Source organism: Strongylocentrotus purpuratus, unplaced genomic scaffold (genome assembly GCF_000002235.5).
Source record: "Strongylocentrotus purpuratus isolate Spur 01 unplaced genomic scaffold, Spur_5.0 spur5_scaffold_4, whole genome shotgun sequence".
NCBI lineage: Eukaryota > Metazoa > Echinodermata > Echinoidea > Camarodonta > Strongylocentrotidae > Strongylocentrotus > Strongylocentrotus purpuratus.
Genome location: NW_022145610.1, coordinates 18,246,554 through 18,265,341, shown reverse-complemented (window position 1 = coordinate 18,265,341; position 18,788 = coordinate 18,246,554). Strand labels below are relative to the sequence as shown.

At 38.8% G+C, this 18,788-nt stretch overlaps 1 protein-coding gene across 1 annotated transcript; it reads left to right on the top strand.

Moving 5' to 3' along the window:
* Positions 1-458: 458 nt before the first annotated feature.
* Positions 459-12,793, top strand: LOC592318 (surfeit locus protein 1). Its single transcript, XM_030997586.1, has 8 exons — positions 459-605; positions 6,665-6,900; positions 7,388-7,576; positions 8,731-8,803; positions 9,880-9,927; positions 10,810-10,924; positions 11,606-11,687; positions 12,276-12,793. The coding sequence occupies exons 1-8, from the start codon at positions 546-548 to the stop codon at positions 12,352-12,354; spliced, it is 882 nt and encodes a 293-aa protein (XP_030853446.1). The 5' UTR covers positions 459-545; the 3' UTR covers positions 12,355-12,793.
* Positions 12,794-18,788: the final 5,995 nt, after the last annotated feature.

Sequence of the window (18,788 nt, the reverse complement as noted above, 5' to 3'; positions counted from 1 at the left end):
TAAAGCAATACAAACTGAGAAATATCAGCCAAAAGAGGGCGGGAAAAAACAAAAAAAACATTTAAAACTGAAAAATATCGGCCCAATTAAGCTAGAGTGCGACAAAAAAAAAAACTTTTCCGACCGACCGACCCATGTTTTGGCACCTAAAGGGCAATGCAACAAGTTTTTATTTTTAGGCCTGATTGATGGCTGGATGATTGGATCTGAAAAACAAAATAACTGACTGAGCACCTCTCAATATGACACAAAGATTTAATTTTTTCTTTGGTGGAGAACATTATATCTCTGATTGGAACTTAACAATCTAAATCAAAATATATAAAAAATAAAGTGCATGCATGCTGTTCATTGTTTGTATAGGCCCTATGGTCTTTATTTGCTTTGTTAGTTGGACTTATATTCCTTTTCTCCAACTGTTGCAATCTTCAAATCGGCATTCAAATTTGTGATTGGTATATTTTTCGTCTACATTCACCTGCATTTTTATTGTTCGGTAACTGAAAAAGCTTCCCCTTTGTTTATTGAAGTACGACTGAAGCGTCATGATGAATAGATTCAGAGTGAGAGGGATGAATTCGGCTACTAGAACGTATTTGTTCCAGGTAAAATCATATGTTTAAAGGAATTTCTAGATAGGTTATGCAGTATGTTAATATTACGTAATTTCGATAGCATTGTCCCATATGTTACTTTTGGTGTAGGCCTAATGTCGAAAAGTGTTCGTGGTTCTAGTTCAGCCAAACTCAAATTCAGAATGCAGATTACGATCATTACGGAAGTCTTTCGATAAATTCTCTGGTGACTGATGAGTTCGAGGGTCTTAGATTTGGTAGATACTCATGATAATAGACGAGTCGGCAGTCAGGTTTGTGATGATGGTGACCATGTTTATTGAACTACGACGGATACCGGATATATCGGATATCGTATATCGTAACATCCCCCTTCCTCTGGAAAGATTGGGAATCAGTGAACATCACTGATCGATGATTAATGACATATTGCTTTGATAACAATACTTTTGGTAGTATGCAAGTTTTGGTTATTTGCTTCCTAATAAACTTTTTCCAATCAGGTTATATAACATAAAATCTTGATTTGTTTTCAATACGTTTCTTTTGTATTGTATTAACGAATGAGTATTTAACTGTCTATATAATTATATCGTTCCACTTTCAACTTCACAGTTGATCTGCAAGATTGAACATAGTTTTGATATAACTTGATTCCTTTATAAAATGAATTTCCAAACGAAACATGTTTGGGCTAGCATCTGTTTAGACTTATAAACATTATGCTTGTCATACCAAAAATACTGTACAATGATTATACATACATATGAACGATAAACTTCTTAGACTACATTAAACTAAGCGTCTTCTGTGTTCTTCTTTATCTTCTCTCTTCTTTGAAGAAATTTAAGAGTTCAGTTTCAATCTTCAAACATGTATCTCGCTGGTGTACGGATGTTGCGTCCATATCTTGTTGTGGTTTGCGAGTTTGATGTTGGTCCTTTAGATTGAATGTTCTGAGTTTCTGGTGTTGGCTGATGGCTGTTGCCATTCTGCTCTGGTGTTTCTGCTTGAGTAGGTGAAGTGTAGTCTTCGTCGAACCTAACACGCTTTGGAGTAGGGTTGGTTGACGATGGAATCTCCCTCAGGTGAGATCGGTTTCGTCTCAGGATTCCTCCGTTAGGTGTTGATACTTCATACGACCTAGGCTCGTCGCAGACTTTGGATACTTTGGCTGGTATCCAAGTATGATCTTTGGGATGTAGGACTCTGACTGGTTGTCCTACGTGGAGTGGTGGAAGATCTGGACCCGCATGTCGATCGTGCGTTTCTTTCATCTTACTCTGTCGATTCAAGAGATGATCAGTGGTGGTAGATTCTCTTGAAAGATGATGACTTGGCAGTGTTGTTCTGATGGGTCTTCCAAACAACATCTCTGCAGGTGATCTCATGTGACTGTCAACGGGTGTTGCTCTTAGGTGTGACATAGCCAGTTGACTGTCTTGGCCAGTCTGTGAACACTTTTTCAACAGATTCTTGACGGTACGAACCATTCTCTCAGCTAGTCCGTTGGATCTTGGATAGTGAGGTGAAGAGGTTGTATGGGTGATCGACCACTTCCGGCACATGTCCTTGAAGTGCTTCCCGACAAATTGTGGACCGTTGTCGGATACGATCTCCTCTGGTGGACCAAATAGACTGAAGATTCCACTCATCACGTTGGCTACTGCAGCACTTGATGTGTCAGTCAGCTTGTAGACTATCGGATACTTGGAGTAATAGTCAGTGACGAGTAAATAGTCTTGTCTGTTTAGCATGAACAAATCTGTTCCTAGTCTAGTCCAAGGTGCTGAAGGTACATCATGGGGAAGCAACGGCTCTTTCTGTTGCCTTGCCTGGTGTTCCTGGCATGCAGCACATTGCTTTACGATCTGTTCAATGTCCTTGTTGATGTGTGGCCAGAACACTGTCTCACGAGCTAGTCGTCTCGTGCTCTCGATTCCCATGTGTCCAAGATGAAGTTGTCTGAGGATATCTTCTCGAAGTGTCTTCGGTATGATGACTCTGCTTCCTTTGAAGAGTACTCCTTGAGATACTCCAATCTCATCTCTGTAAGACCAGAATTCCCTGAGGGATTTCGGCAGCTCCTGGAGAGTTTCAGGCCAACCCTGAGTGACTGTCTGCCACAATGACCTAAGAACAGGGTCATTGGATGTTTCCCTCTGGAGTTCTGTTCTCTTGTGTTGTCCGAAGAAGATCAAGTCGATTTGATGAGTGTCTTCTACTTCGGAGCAGATTGATTCCACTCTGATGTCTAGTGGAACATCGCGTGCTTCCTTGGGGTTAGGAAGACGGCTCAAGGTATCTGAAAGAATCATTTCTTTCCCAGGTCGGTACTTGACTTGGCATCTGTATCCTTGTACCTTGATCAATAGTCTCTGTAGACGAGGTGGTGCGCTTCTTAGAGGTTTCTTCCAAATTGTCTCCAAAGGCCTGTGATCTGTTATCACAGTGAATTCCTTCCCGAATAGGTATGTATGGAATCGGACTAGGGCTAAGGTTTCCCTCTCTATGTTCGAGTAGTTGGACTGTGCATTGGAGAGACTTTTGGATGCAAAAGCTACGGGTTTGCCATCTTGGAGCAGGCATGCTCCCAGCCCTTTCATTGATGCATCTACCTCAACGGTTGTCTCTTTCTTTGGGTCAAAGAACTGCAGGCATGCACCCGATGAGACTGCGCTTTTCAGGCTGTTTAAGGCATGTTCGTGATCCTCGTCCCAGACGAATGGAATTTCCTTGTGAAGGAGTTCACGAAGTGGTGCTGACTTCTCTGATAGATTAGGAATGTATGGTGCTAGGTATGTGAATAATCCTAGGCATCTCTGAACATCTTCCTTGTCCTTGGGTGAAGGCATTGTGTTGATAGCTTCAACCTTGCTTGGATCTGGGAAGATTCCAGATCTTGTGTACATGGATCCAAAGTAGCTGATAGCTTCCTTCTTGATAGTACACTTGGAGCTGTTGAACACGAGTCCTTCCTGTTTCGCTGTCTCCATGAGTAAGTGGAGATTCTTGTCGTGTTCCTCCTCTGTTTTCCCGACAATGGCAATGTCGTCTGCGATACATACGCAGCCAGGCACATTCTGGACGATCCTATCCATGTGTTGCTGGAAGATGTCTTGGCTTGTGCATAAGCCGAAGGGTAATCTTTGGAAACAATATCTTCCAAATGGTGTTCTGAAGGTGGTCAGGTCTTGGCATTCCTCTGCTAGGTGTACTGACCAGTATCCAGCCTTTGCGTCTAGCTTGGAGAAGAATTGAGCTCCTGCGAAGATTGGTTGGATTTCTTCCATGGTTGGAATTTTGTGTGGACACCTTTTCAAGGCATCGTTCAACCTTCTGGGGTCAAGACATATCCGTATGGATCCATCTTTCTTCACAACGGTGGTCATCGAGCTACACCAATCTGTGTGGTTTTCTATCTTTCTGATGACTCCTTGCTTCTCCATGTTATCTAGTTCGGCTTTGATCTTGTCCTTCAGATGGACACTGCACTTTCTAGGTGCATCTATGGTTGGCTCTGCATCATCTTTCAGATGCAGCATTGCTTTCCCGCTAAAGCTTCCTATGGCATCAAACTGATCTGGGTATGTTTGTTTGAGGTCACTAACACTTGTGATAGGTGTATGTGTAGGTGTGTCCTTGTGCATTGTGTGGATTGTGATAATCCCGAGATCTGTGCAACCTAACAACCCTCAGATAGCTGGTCCATTCACGTCTGCTACGTAGAATGTATGTGTATACCATTCTGGACTCTTGTATCTACACTTTATGTCTAGTGTACCAACGCATGGTATTGATATTTCGCCATATGCTACTAGCTTTACTGGTGTACGTTTCACTACTTGCCTCCACTTGTCACCATATATTTGTTTGGCTGTGCGTACTGTGATAGTATTAGCGCTTGCCCCAGAGTCTATCTTCAGATATAGGTAATGCTGACCTGATTTCTGTGGGCATATGATGTCAATGTTTGCAAAAGCTACTGTACCCTTTGAGTTGATCACTGTGTGTGTTCCGATCGTGTGTATGGTGTCAAAATGTTCGAAGTTTGATGGACCTGCTGATTGTTGATGTTCATGATCTGTGCTAGTATCATGTTCAGTGTCCATTTCACTTATCGGTTTATACTTTCGACCCTTTGATTTTGATCGTGATTGGTTACCGTGTTTCGGTTGACGGTCATCAGATTTATGGTCATCTGATCTACGATCTGGTTTTCGACTACGATCGTTCTTAGCCTTTCTACAGAACTTGGCCCAATTGCCCTTTGTGTCACAGGCACGACACACATCGTTGTACGCAGGGCACTGACGAGGTTTGTGGATACGTCCACAGTTTCCACACGTCTTTCGTCCCTGGTTCCGCTTGAACGAATCTATGCTTTCTTTAGCCGGCTCAAGCATTTCTAGGCATTTTCTGCTCGCCGCAACTGCCTCGTATTTTCGACCCTCTACAAGAATTGCTTCGATTAGATATCCTTTAGGCTGGTCCAATAGGAATTTCTGGAATTCTAGACTTGGTGTTGAGGTGATGACTACCTCCATTATCCGCTCGGCAAGCTCGGATTCCTCAAAATCGCATGTGTTGGCTTTGTCTCTACATCGAGTAACGAATGCGTCAATGCTCTCATCTTGTCTCTGCCGATATCGCATCAGCTCGAGACGATGGACCCGAAAATTAATGTTTACCTTTATTTGTTTCTCAAATAATTTCCACAGCTCTTGTGGTTTTTCTTGGTCGGCCTCTGATAGCCCAGACGCATTGATTCTGCGCAAACCTTCGTTGCCTACAGCGATTTTGATTTTTATAGCCTTTTTTTTGTTTTCAGTTATTTCTTGATCTGCCAACACAAGCTCCATTCTCTGCTTAAATAGCTTGAACTCTTCGGGTAGGTCTGGTACCTCCCAGTTCATCTCTGGATACTTAGTACTCATTGTATATGTCACGTGTGCGTATTGGTTACGACAGATTATATGAATGAGTGTAAATCTTTGTGTTGTTTATCTTAGTGTGAACAGGTCCTAACCGGCTGGTGTTGATAAGGTTCGTACACGTAAACCTGTGTACGCTCTCACACCTGTGTGAATGTCATTAGGTGTCTCATGCAATGAAAATGTTGATCACTCTCACTCAATATGTCCGACAGTGACAATTCCTCACACACCAGATATTATTGTTAATATTATCTGAAAACAGGTTTAATGTTCACACCTCTGATTTAGTTTAATTTTAGATTTAAACTTTACTAGTTAAGTTATTATGCAGACCCCTGTGTCAGTGATTGAGCACAGTTATAACTTGATTAGGCTATTCTGAGCAGGCTTTATGAACCTTTATATGCTCATACACACATCACCATTCACGTACGAGTTCATCGGGATTATGCAGTAGCATCAGTGTCTCGGTACACTGTGCGGTATGTACGATGCACGTACTATGCATACGAAAAAGTGCGACGTGACAAATCGCTAATCGACGATAATTTTGCTAATTATACTTCCCAACTGTCGTGAACTGGATCAATTGTGTCTTCAAAAATCAAACTTGATTTCGAAGATCCCAGCAGCTGCCACCATGATGAGTTCGAGGGTCTTAGATTTGGTAGATACTCATGATAATAGACGAGTCGGCAGTCAGGTTTGTGATGATGGTGACCATGTTTATTGAACTACGACGGATACCGGATATATCGGATATCGTATATCGTAACAGTGACGGCTAGACTATTTCACTATTAATACATCTTTGTTAGCTCAATATTATCTCTGTAATACTGTATAATTGTGGACGCGAGTCAAACTAGAGTTAGTCTATTTCGTGCAAGTAGGGCCCTTGTCCGAGAATAAGGATCGTCCACTCGGGGACGTTGCATCTTTCCATCACCCATTGGCATGTGTCGGGTGATATCAGGATGCAACATCCTCTTGAGCCTGTAAAACAACTATTCCTCTTACAGCAGTCATTATACTATTCTACTGCTGTGCTGGGTAATTTTTGTCCTTGGTATTCTGATCATTTTGAAGGATTAACACTGACGAGGTCTAACACTAATATTAACATGTGCAATTGTTTGAAATTCTCTACAGAGGATGCTCGTTTTAAAGAATGTTCTTTCGCAAAAGCCACCTCTCGGTCAACGGCTCAGCTCTACCCAGGCCAATGGAGAAGGAGGATCTTCACTCATGAGCAATCTCCTGCTTGTCATACCAGTTGCAGCTTTTGGTCTTGGCACCTGGCAGGTTCAGAGACGCAAATGGAAACTGGGCCTCATCAAGGATCTACAAGAGAGATCTAATGCTCCTCCTGTTCCTTTGCCTCTAGAGTGAGCTCCACTTTATTTATGATGTTATTTTGTTCCTTTTACTTTTACTTGGATGTTTTGCACAACACACTCACCAACTCATACACAAAGATTTTTTTTTTTTTTTTTTTTTTTGAGACCGCCATCCTTGTCAAGCTTTGCTTATGATTGCGGTCTCCTGCACTTTTCCAACAGAATATTTTGGATAATACTTTAAATTTATGATAATTAATATGTTATGGAAATATTAAGTTTCATTACTATATACATATATTATGTTACAAAAACATTTTGACATGAAGAAATTATTGTTTGCATATGGTATGTTGTATATTTGGAAAAATGCAGAAATAAAATAAAATCATAAACATCATATCCAAATAACTCACATTCAAGAAACAAACTATGATCTATCCCACTGAATTAATATTTGAAAAAAATAAAATACCTTTGTTTATCTTTCTGTTTGAAATGAAATAAAAATGAATTGAATGTCTTCCTTTAATAGAGCCTCGGAACTGAATGAGCTGGAATACAAGAAGGTCAGAGTGCGTGGTTCATTTGATCACAGTAGAGAGATGTACATCCTTCCAAGGAGTCTCTTGCAAGCCGATGAAGGTAGTCATTCAGGTAGCATGATGGCCGGCGGACAGACGGGTGTCCATGTTGTCACTCCATTCCACTGCTCAGACCTAGGGTGAGCATTTAGTATGCCTTTTCCTTTTCTTTATTTTTAGGTGTTGTGGTCTTGTAGTAATAATAATAATAAGTATATAGCCATTAGTACAATGTCTCTAAGTGCTTTACAGATATACTATTACCCCTGATCATTGGATTCAGTGCTTTCCCGCACACTCTGTGTGCGCAATCTCCACTCCCTGGGGAGCACTCCAGCCAGGCGTTACTTGACGTTCGAAAACTGTTTGATGGTCGCATCCAACCGGGTACCCATTTAACACCTGGGTGGAGAGTAGCAAGTGCAGGTTAATATCTTGCCAAAGGATATTAGTGCCGTGTCGGGATTCGAACCCTCGACCTTCGCATCTCCAGTCAAGCGCCTTAAACCACTCAGCCACGACACTTGACTGGATCACAAGTGATGGGGTTCAAATCCCTGCCACATCCTTTGACAAGACATAAATCCACATTTGCCACACTACCCAAGTGTGGTTAACCCGATGATTCCTGAATTTTTGCATTCCCATAGACTTAACACAGGGACCACCCTGTTCCCATAGACAATAGGCTAATAGTTACCGATTGGAAGAAATTCCTTGAGTGAGCTTTATAAGGGCAGATGGACCAGAGCTGGGTTAGTAATAAAACTTTTTTTTTTTTAATGCAACAGCACATTTCTGGATGCAATATGTACTATATGCAAGCAGAATATAATAATTACTATTATTTGGTCAATAAAAAGGGCTCAAAGCATGATTGGAGGCCCAGGAACAGGCCCCCAAATATCCAAGCAGTTAGTCCATATATAAAGGTCATTTGAAGGTCATTTAAGTATGGTTGAAAGGTTAGAAATAATAACCTAATAGTCCCTAACAGGTTAACAAACTGAGTAGCTTAGATCATATGAGTATATTTGTGCCAAGAGGTTCTATCTGTTAGTACAGCTGGGGCCCGTTTCATAAAACTTGTTATCTATAACAAATGCTGAATTTCTATGACAAATTTGCTCTTGGCCAATCAGATGCCATGATTTCAGTAGCTTATAACAGTAGCTTGTAACTTGTTATTGATATCAAGTTTTATGAAACAGAGTCCTGGATGTTAGGTTGATTACAGCTCAAAATTAGTGTTTAAGTGATGAAAACAGTGAATATGTTTCTCCATTGATTTCAGTGTTGACATTCTGGTGAACAGAGGCTGGGTTACAAGGAAAAGCCAGGATCCACAGAAAAGACTCTCGGGACAGGTGTGTTCTTTGTTACTCTTGTATTTTTAAAAGTTTGAGGACAGCGTAAAGATGAAGTTGAGTTCTGGTCATGCGATTATATTGTGAATGAAACGGTGTGGAATCGATCAGAAAAGGTTGATCATCTATAGCATAAAAGTATTGGTGTGTACTGCAAGGTTCTGGAATCATCAAAATGATAAGAAATTTGGCCCAGTCTTGGTAAAGTTACAAGCACTGTACACAGAAAGATGTATATGGGACTATGCGATATCTATCCCGGCCGGATAGATATGATAATTTACCAAATATATTAATTAGTAGGCGGTTGCCTGGCAAAATTTGTATCATCATGCATTAGTCAAAACATATTCTTTCACATGATTGGTAATACGAGCTTCCATTTTCATTTTTTTGAGAGGGGGGCGTTTCCAAAACTGGTCTATACCTTTAAGTGTATTTGTTAATCTCTGCATATCACTGATACAATAACTGATAGTGAAATGTAGACAGGTGTTAGCATTGAGTGGCTTTCTCATACAGGAAATAATATTCTATAATATTGGCATTGTGGTAGAAGAATAAGCAACTATTTATTTTTACCTTAAATGTTCTTTTTTGTTTTGTTTGATATATATCTATATTTCTTCACCCCCCCCCCATCTTTCTCTCTCTCTCCCCCCCCCCCCCCCTCTCTCTCTCTCTCTTCTCTTTCTCTCTCTCTCTCTCTCTCTCTCTCTCTCAATCTCTCTCTCTTTCAATCTCTCACTCAATTTCTCTTCCTCTTTCCTTTTTCACCTCAAGCTTGTTATATCAATCATTATTTGCGGTTATTTCTCATTCTTTGAATAAGATATTCTACAGTGCCTCTTTTTGAGATATTTCTGGAAATGTGTAATGAAATCAAACACAATTTTGAATGATTTCATTCTGGACAAAATATAATGTTGAATATGCTAATGGAAGGTGTATTTCTGACTAGAAAAAAAGAGAAAAGGAGAGAACCTGTCACATTTTGTCTTTTTCTGATCATCTGTGAAACTTTTGATGTACTTTGTCTTTGATATTTATCTCTTTGATATTTATCTCCCATGCAGCAAACGGGTGAAGTTGACTTAGTTGGTTGTGTCAGGTTAACAGAAAAGGTAAACATCTCATTTCAGAAATTCACTAATAATATATTGAATCATGTACCTCTTTATATTGAGAAGGTCAGCAACCACAGGACCATTTTAGATCCATTTTTAGATACAATTTTATCAACTAAAAAATCAAACAATGAAAATCTACTTCCCATAGTTATTGATGGATATGTTTGAGAATCTGTTTGAGGATCTGTTTGAGAATCTGTTTGAGAATCTGTTTGAGAATCTGTTTGAGAATCTGTTTGAGAATCTGTTTGAGAATCTGTTTGAGAATCTGTTTGAGAATCTGTTTTTGCAAGTACTCATATTGGGAATTAAAGGAACAGCTTTTTTTATTGGTCAACATTGGCAATAAAGCAGTGGACAAAAATTTCAGCCATTTATTAAAATTCTGTGGAAAGTAGTAGATTTGTTTCCATTAGAATTCAGTAGAGTACCTAATGTTACTTTTTTTTAAAATGTAATGCTACTTTAAACAAAAGCAATTATATTTGAGTGAGTTATGCATATTCCCTAATACAAATTCTGCAACTAAATTGAAATAATCTTCATTGTATAATGGAAAGACAGTCATATGACGCGTTGAACCGTGGGTTTAATCTAAACCTCCTTTGTGAATTTGGGCCATATTGAACCATTAGGCATACAGGGGTACTACCCCTGTATGCCTAATGGTTCAATATGGCCCAAATTCACAAAGGAGGTTTAGATTAAACCCACGGTTCAACGCGTCATATGACGTCATAATGCAGAGCTTAGACCATGCGTTATTTAAACCTCGCTTTGTGAATACCAAGCGAGGTTTAAACCGTGGGTTAAATTTAAACCTCCTTTGTGAATTCGGGCCTATGAGTTTAACCCTTGTCCACTTTCTACCTGTAGAGGGCTCAGTTCATGCCAAACAACGATGAAGTGAAGAACAGATGGCACTATCGTGATCTTGAGGCCATGTCCAGAGTGGCTAAAACCCTGCCTATAATGATCGACGCTGATAGAGGTATTGTAAACTCAATTTAAGTCATTTTTACATTTTTTTTGCCATTCCCAGAAATAATGATGTAATGTTAAAATAATGGCCTGATTTTCTGGAATAACCTACCATCAAAATTTAAGAATAGTAGGACATTAAAACAATTTCAACAATTATGTAAACGACATCTCCTTGAAGATATGAGCCACAATGTTTAATGAACTAAATTGCTGTACAATATTTCATTATCTTCTTTTGCTTTCTTTTTGCTTTCCATCCTTGGTTTTATCACGTTATCTGTAGAATTTGCTCATTAACATTGCATTATTCCTCATTCTATTCTGCATTGTTTATTATGGGGTAATTTTAAACAAGCCTTTGAAAAAAAAAAGATAATGCCACTATTGTTCATTTAACGATTTGTCATTGATTTGTATGTGTTTTCATGTTTAAATGCTCTATCTGACATTTTCTGGCAGTTCACCACATTAGTAAGCTTACGACCCTTTGCATTATTCCTCATTCTATTCTGCATTGTTTATTATGGGTTAATTTTCAACAAGCCTTTTTCTTTAATGGGGTGTTGGGTGGAGTTAAGTCTTTGTGTTTCCTGGAAAGCCCACATTTTTCTGAACATTTTGATATCAAATACTCATTTTGGCAAAATATGGAGTTACGTCTTTGTGTTTCCTACTCCTCCTGCTACAGGTAGCACGGTGCCTGGAGGACCCGTAGGAGGACAAACCAGAATCAGCCTTAGGAATGAACACATGCAGTACATCTTGACATGGTAAGAAGAGATACATCGCTCCTGTCCATCCAGGGGGGTGTCTCATAAAGCTGTGCGTAAAGTTACGAATGACTTTACAAATAATTTGAATATGAAGAGCCAAATCAATGGGATGCCCAAAGTTTTTCCTGACATTTTAACAAAGTGTGACTGTATTTCCCAAAATCACATTGTAGCCAAAAATACACTTTGCATTAAAATGTTTTGTTAATAACGATAAGATTAACATTTCAACTTTAGCTTATGCAATTAAATGGATTTGAGTATTCTATTTAGCTCTTCATATTCAAGTCATTCGTAAAGTCATGCGTAACACCCCCGGGGCCCTCATTGTTTCATATATATATATGGTGCAATATCTCTTTGTTGATTTTCATTCATTTCCAGGATATTTTCATCATTCTTCTGTAAATCCACATTTGAAAAGATGTTATTCTATTTTCCATGGCCTTGCTTATTGTCCATGTTTCTGCTCCATACAAAAGGACAGACCATACATAACTATTAAAGTTTAGGTGAAAATAACCCTCAAATTATACTCAGAAATTGGTTTTAATGCAAAGACATTTGCATCTCTTGTATCTACAGGTACAGTTTGTCTCTGTTCACAAGTCTGATGTGGTATTATGGTGTCTACAAGAAGCGTATGGTTCCACCGAGGATATAACATCATACCTCACGCAAGGTACCTCAAATTTGCACAGCTTCACTCGTCTTGAGTGATACTGTGGAGTCTGCTACAAAGTTATGATCCCTCAGATCATATAGATTCAACATGATGCTTCAAACAGACTGCAAACTTTCATAAGTATTATGTCATTCTATGGTGTCTGCAAGATGTAAAGTATTGCATTTTGGATATATATTCAACACAATGTTGAAGAGCGTGTCTGTAGAGTATAGAAACATGTGATCGCAGTCTCCAAGAGATAATTTTTTTGTGTGTGAGGTACCTTTAGAAGCAGCTAGCCCTGTGTACCGGTACTTTGTAAGTTATGTGAATATGGATGTGATTTCAAAGATAATAATTCAGACAACCTTTAATACAGAGACTGTTTAGGGCTTACACTGTCTTTCTCCATAAGGGTTTCAGTGCAGATTGATTGATTTTATAATAGTCTGTGTGCATGAGCCCCTGGGGGGTGTTTCACAAAGATCCTAAGTTGAACTTATCTCTAAGTTGGACTTAACAATTATGGAAAGCCGTTGGTAATATGAAAACATTTTGTAAAGGTTATTTTAAAAGGCATAAAATGTTGATTCAAATCATTCATATTTTATATTATCAAGGAGATTTCATGTTCTTGATGTGGAATTTATAAAAAGTCTAAAATACTTGAATTTTTGCTTTTGAGTATATTTTGTTTTAAGGCTACAGATGGCTCTTCATAATTTTATAGTCCAACTTAGAGTTAAGTTCAACTTAGAGTTAAGTTCGACTTAGGATCTTTGTGAAACACCCCCTGGAGTTGAAAATGGGGTGCTCATGTGCATGTGACCCTTGTTAGTATCAAGTCTTTCACCAAACTTTTTCAAGTATCAACTATAGTCACAGACTCCTTAGAATTACTCTAACTGTATATTAACTCAACTATTGAGTATGTGTTTTGTTGGGTAGAGGTCACCATTTGACACTGTAGGATCAAAGGACATAGGTATTAAAGAGTTGACTATCAGACTCAACTTTTGTATTGGACCATGCCTTCATTGGGTGTTTGTACTCAACACTCAAACATAATGGTCCTTTCAGTAGGTAGCGATGGGAAAGACTAATGCTCTGGTTCATAATGTTATGAACCAGAGCAGTATAGGAAATCCTATAGGAAATCTATTCATTCAGATGGTCATATCTCAGCCAATTGGCTTTCGACATTTGGACATTATTTTTGATGCTCTTTCGGAAAATGAAGAACAAATCGAGAAATTTCAAAAATAAATGTCACACTTCACCTCTCTATTATGTCTGAGGCAGGAATGTGAGAAAATATATATTGTTTGAGAAGACTGGAAATTCATGATTTGTTGAGATGTGTTTGATATTGTCATGGAAATTGTGATACATGTACTAATCAGAGGGAAAACAAATTATGTTTCAAATGTTTTTTTATGTATATTGAAAATCTATATATGATTATGGAATAAATTTTGATGGTATATCATGTAATTCATCTTATTTCATATTTTTTACTTTTATCGAAAGCATTGAGAAGTTATTTTTACACCGAGTATAAGTGTAGAAGGATGCTGAATAGTGATAGAGATACATGTATGCATGCATGGTCTATTTAATTTGGAAGACCAGGGGAACGTTTCACAAAGACCAAGATCGACTTTAAATTGGACTTAACTATGGCAGGCCATTCATGCCACTGTTTGCTCTCACCATTTACTGGCATTTGTCTCTCAAGGGACGTACAAATCATGGTCACAAATCTACAGAATTTACATTTTTGGATAATTCATTATAGAAGGAAAAAATATTATCTAAAGATCATAATGGTGAGAGCAAACAGTGGCATGAACAGCCTGCCATAGTCCAACTTAAAGTCGATCTTGGTCTTTGTGAAACACTCCCCAGGCCTGGAATAGCCCATCCCCTTCTACGTGTATTTATGTGTGTCTATGTCACTTCCAAGGAAAATCTGACTTTGAGATGTGTAACTTACACATATGACATATTATCCCTTTAGATATTCTTGATGTTTATAATACATATGTGTGAATTATATCCAAATGAAAACTCAACAAAAGCATTTAAACTACATCACACCAGATTTAGGGTTTCAATAATTATTTAATCTGAGTCAGAACATAAGAAAAAGTAGTGTACACACAAAAGCTTCTGGTTTAAAATTTGAGGATGAATACAAATGCAGCAGAAAGCATATATCCACCCATACTCTTGCAATTATCCTGTTGGTAATTACAGTTAACTAAATTATTTATACCCTTGCCAAGCTTTGTACTTTTTTAAAAGTTTGTGGAAAAGTTATTTTGTCCAATATATATTACTTGACAATGTGACATATTAAAGCTTACATTTAAAAGTATTCAAGAAACTACAAAGGACCTAATTCAACCACTCCACTTTTCATTCTTCAATTACGAAGAAAAAAAAACATAAACCATATATGACATCATTACTATACAAATGAATTGACATCATCTACAAGAGAAAACTACTATCAAGGCTTTACTTTTCCAACTTATACCTCCTACTACATTAAACATCAACATATGGGTGGTTTAAATTGTGTATGGCACTGAAAGAGTTAAAAATTACTGATGATTCTGTTTTAGAACCGTCACTCATTGAAATTGTTCCATTGAGATGTAGCATCAGAATGCATAGAAATATTAAAATTGTATAAAGATACTTTGCACTAGTAAAGATATGGCATGCTTTTGAAGCCCCACTGCACTAATTGTAGCTACTTGCTCCCTCTATATAGAAAACAATGCCTAATGGTGCCTGTTGGTCCCCCATGATCCTCTTTTTCTAATGTTAATTGAGAGCCGAGTTGATGAGATAACTGCCTGTCAGTGACCACGCTGGATGGTCTCATCCCTCCTGGCCAAACTAGTACAGACGGGCTTTAATAGCAACTTTAAAAAAGCTCAAGAATACTGTACTTGAATGAAAACACACATACACAGATCAATATAGGTGAAGTATGCAGTTAACAACTAAATTATTCATATCCCTTGTAAATCTGATATCTTTGCTTTTTGTATTAAACTCAAGAATGCAAGGTGAACTGGTTTAATTAGGGCCTATGTTGATTACTTTTGAATGTAACCTTTCAAAGCCCCACTGTCCTACTTGTAGCTACTTGCTCCGTCTATATAGATAACTTCCCCAATCGGTGCCTGTTGGTCCCCCATGATCCTCTATTTCTTATGCTATTTGAGAGCTGAGTTGATGAGATATAGCCACCTGTCAGTGACCTCATTGTGTGGTCTAATCCCTCCTAGCCAAACTAGTACAGACGGGCTTTAATAGCAACTTTAAAAAAGCTCAAGAATACTGTACTTGAATGAAAACACACATACACAGATCAATATAGGTGAAGTATGCAGTTAACAACTAAATTATTCATATCCCTTGTAAATCTGATATCTTTGCTTTTTGTATTAAGTTGATGAGATATAGCCACCTGTCAGTGACCTCGCTGTGTGGTCTAATCCCTCCTAGCCACACTAGTGTTGATAAGCTTTAATATCTTACATTCTCAAGAAACATAAATCAGGACAAATCAATTTTTCACATCCTTAAAAAATTTTAAAAATTGGTAAGGGTTCGAGTAATTTAGTTGTTAATTGTATATACACATGTTTGAATAAATTATGCATAAAATCTTTGATAAACTGTACAATAGAGCCTTCATGCATAGAATCTTTTATATACATATTTCAAAACAGGCACATCCATCAACCTCTAGTTACAACACACACAATTAAAAAAAAAATGCTGAATTTCAGTTAATCATGATATCTAATAAATTAATACATATGTCATCAAAGTTGTAAGTGTACCTCACAAATAATTTGTCATCCACTAGAACATATCCCATAGGAAAGTGAAAAGTATGCTGCAGACCTGCCGCAGACCTGCCGCAGACTTTTAGTCTGCGGCAAAGAGTATGCCGAAGTATGCGGCAGAAAGAAATTTTGCTGCAGACTTGCCGCATACCAGTATGCCACAGGAACAGTCTGCGGCAGATCTGCGGCAGGATGAAATTTTGCTGCAGACTTGCCGCATACTAGTATGCCACAGGAACAGTCTGCGGCAGATCTGCGGCAGGATGAAACTTTGCTCCAGACTTGCCGCATACTAGTATGCAACAGGAACAGTCTGCGGCAGATCTGCGGCAGGATGAAATTTTGCTGCAGACTTGCCGCATACTAGTATGCCACAGGAACAGTCTGCGGCAGATCTGCGGCAGGATGAAACTTTGCTCCAGACTTGCCGCATACTAGTATGCCACAGGAACAGTCTGCGGCAGATCTGCGGCAGATCTGCGGCAGGATGAAATTTTGCTGCAGACTTGCCGCATACTAGTATGCCACAGGAACAGTCTGCGGCAGATCTGCGGCAGGGCGAAACTTTGCTCCAGACTTGCCGCATACCAGTACGCCACAGGAACAGTCTGCGGCAGGTCTGCCACAGGAAATCCCATTAAAGTCTAATAGGGCCAATTGAAACCAATCATCTCATGCATATTCATTATTACTTTACACGTGTGACAGAAAAATACATTTATCATGATTTGTTAAGCAAATTAAGACAATGCACATCATTTTTGTGATTTCTATTTTTCTTTTGCCATTATTAACCAATAGATTATTTTGTCTGATCATGTTACAATTACATTCACGTTTAAGCAATAGATATATTGATTACTAACCAAGAAACTATGATACCTAACCAAGAAACAATATACATATTTAGTATATATATGTGTACGAGCCTGTGTCACTTTAAATGTTACTCTTGAATACACTTCAAATGATCAATGTGATGAAGTTAATACAATTGACAATAGAATATACATATTGGTATTACCTAATTGGTAATATCGATATTGCCAATATTGATTATGAAGTATCAATCAGTTTATCACTGGTTCTTCTACATGCATACCTTATTGCCACATACTGGATATGAAAGAGTATGCGGCAGGTCTGCAGCAGGTCTATATGAGATATGAATATTCATGACGAAGAGTCTGCGGCAGACCTGCCGCAGACTCTTCATCATACTGAAAGAGTATGCGGCAAGTCTGCGGCAGACCTGCCGCAGACTCTTCATCATACTGAAAGAGTGTGCGGCAAGTCTGCCGCAGACCTGCAGACTCTTCATCATAATGAAAGAGTATGCGGCAAGTCTGCAGCAAGTCTGCGGCAGACCTGCCGCAGACTCTTCATCATACTGAAAGAGTATGCGGCAAGTCTGCGGCAGACCTGCCGCAGACTCTTCATCATACTGAAAGAGTATGCGGCAGGTCTGCAGCAAGTCTGCCACAGACTCTTCATCATACTGAAAGAGTATGCGGCAAGTCTGCGGCAAGTCTGCGGCAAAACTAATTTGCATGTGAAAAAGATGACTGTCTGCGGCAGGTCTGCTGCAGATCTGCGGCAAGTCTGCCGCAGGAGTATGCGGTAGGCTCATTTCTTTCCTATGGGATGAAATCAACATAAACACACCAGCATTCCAATCCATGGGCTTAACGGATAAAAGAGTATGAAGAAAATAAGAATAACATAACATAGCGCGCACTGAATCCAAGTCTTACTTGGGTTCCAAGCAGGTCCTATTTTTCGCCATCGTGTTGTTGTAGTTTTGGTTTATAGACGTTTATCATTCAGAAGTGAATATGTACAGGTGTGTCGAGTAGTCTACTCACAAGTAACTTTGATGTTTAGATACGCGAAATCTCTTTACAGAAGTAAAATTTGAAGCTCGCATTGTGAATATAGTATTACGACATGGAACTACCAACATACAGAACAAAATAATATTTGGTGATTGATACCCTTGTGGATCCCCATTGAAAGACAGCATTCATGTTGATCATAGGGTGCGTTCAAGTGATTTTTTTAAGCTAGAATCTCAAACATGAATCACAAATCAAAACGCCGTTAAAAAACATGGTTACTGCGGGAGAGCGTTCAAGCGATTTTTCATCAACGCTGATACTTGCTCATTTTTGAAGCCCAGCCACTGCTCATCACACTGCGCAGTTTGACCCAGGAAGTATAGGTCAATTTTGCATCGTGCTTTTTTAATTTGTGTAGGGTCGACTGTCTGCCAAACCTGGAAGCGGGCCACGATAATGACGTTATAGAATCATGATTGAGATCCTGTTGCGTTCAAGCGATTTATAGCGACAGTGATTCTGTAGAATCACGATACAAAATGCATCTTTTTCAGCATTTCATGTTTGAACACATATATTTTTGCGACCAACGAAAAATCGCCTGAAATCGCTTGAACGCAGCTGTGTTTTAAACTAAATGTCTTAAAAAACCGTGTTTCTAGGGTGAAAAAGTGTCGCTTGAACGAACCACTAGTGTATCATCCCACAAGTGGTAAATAAA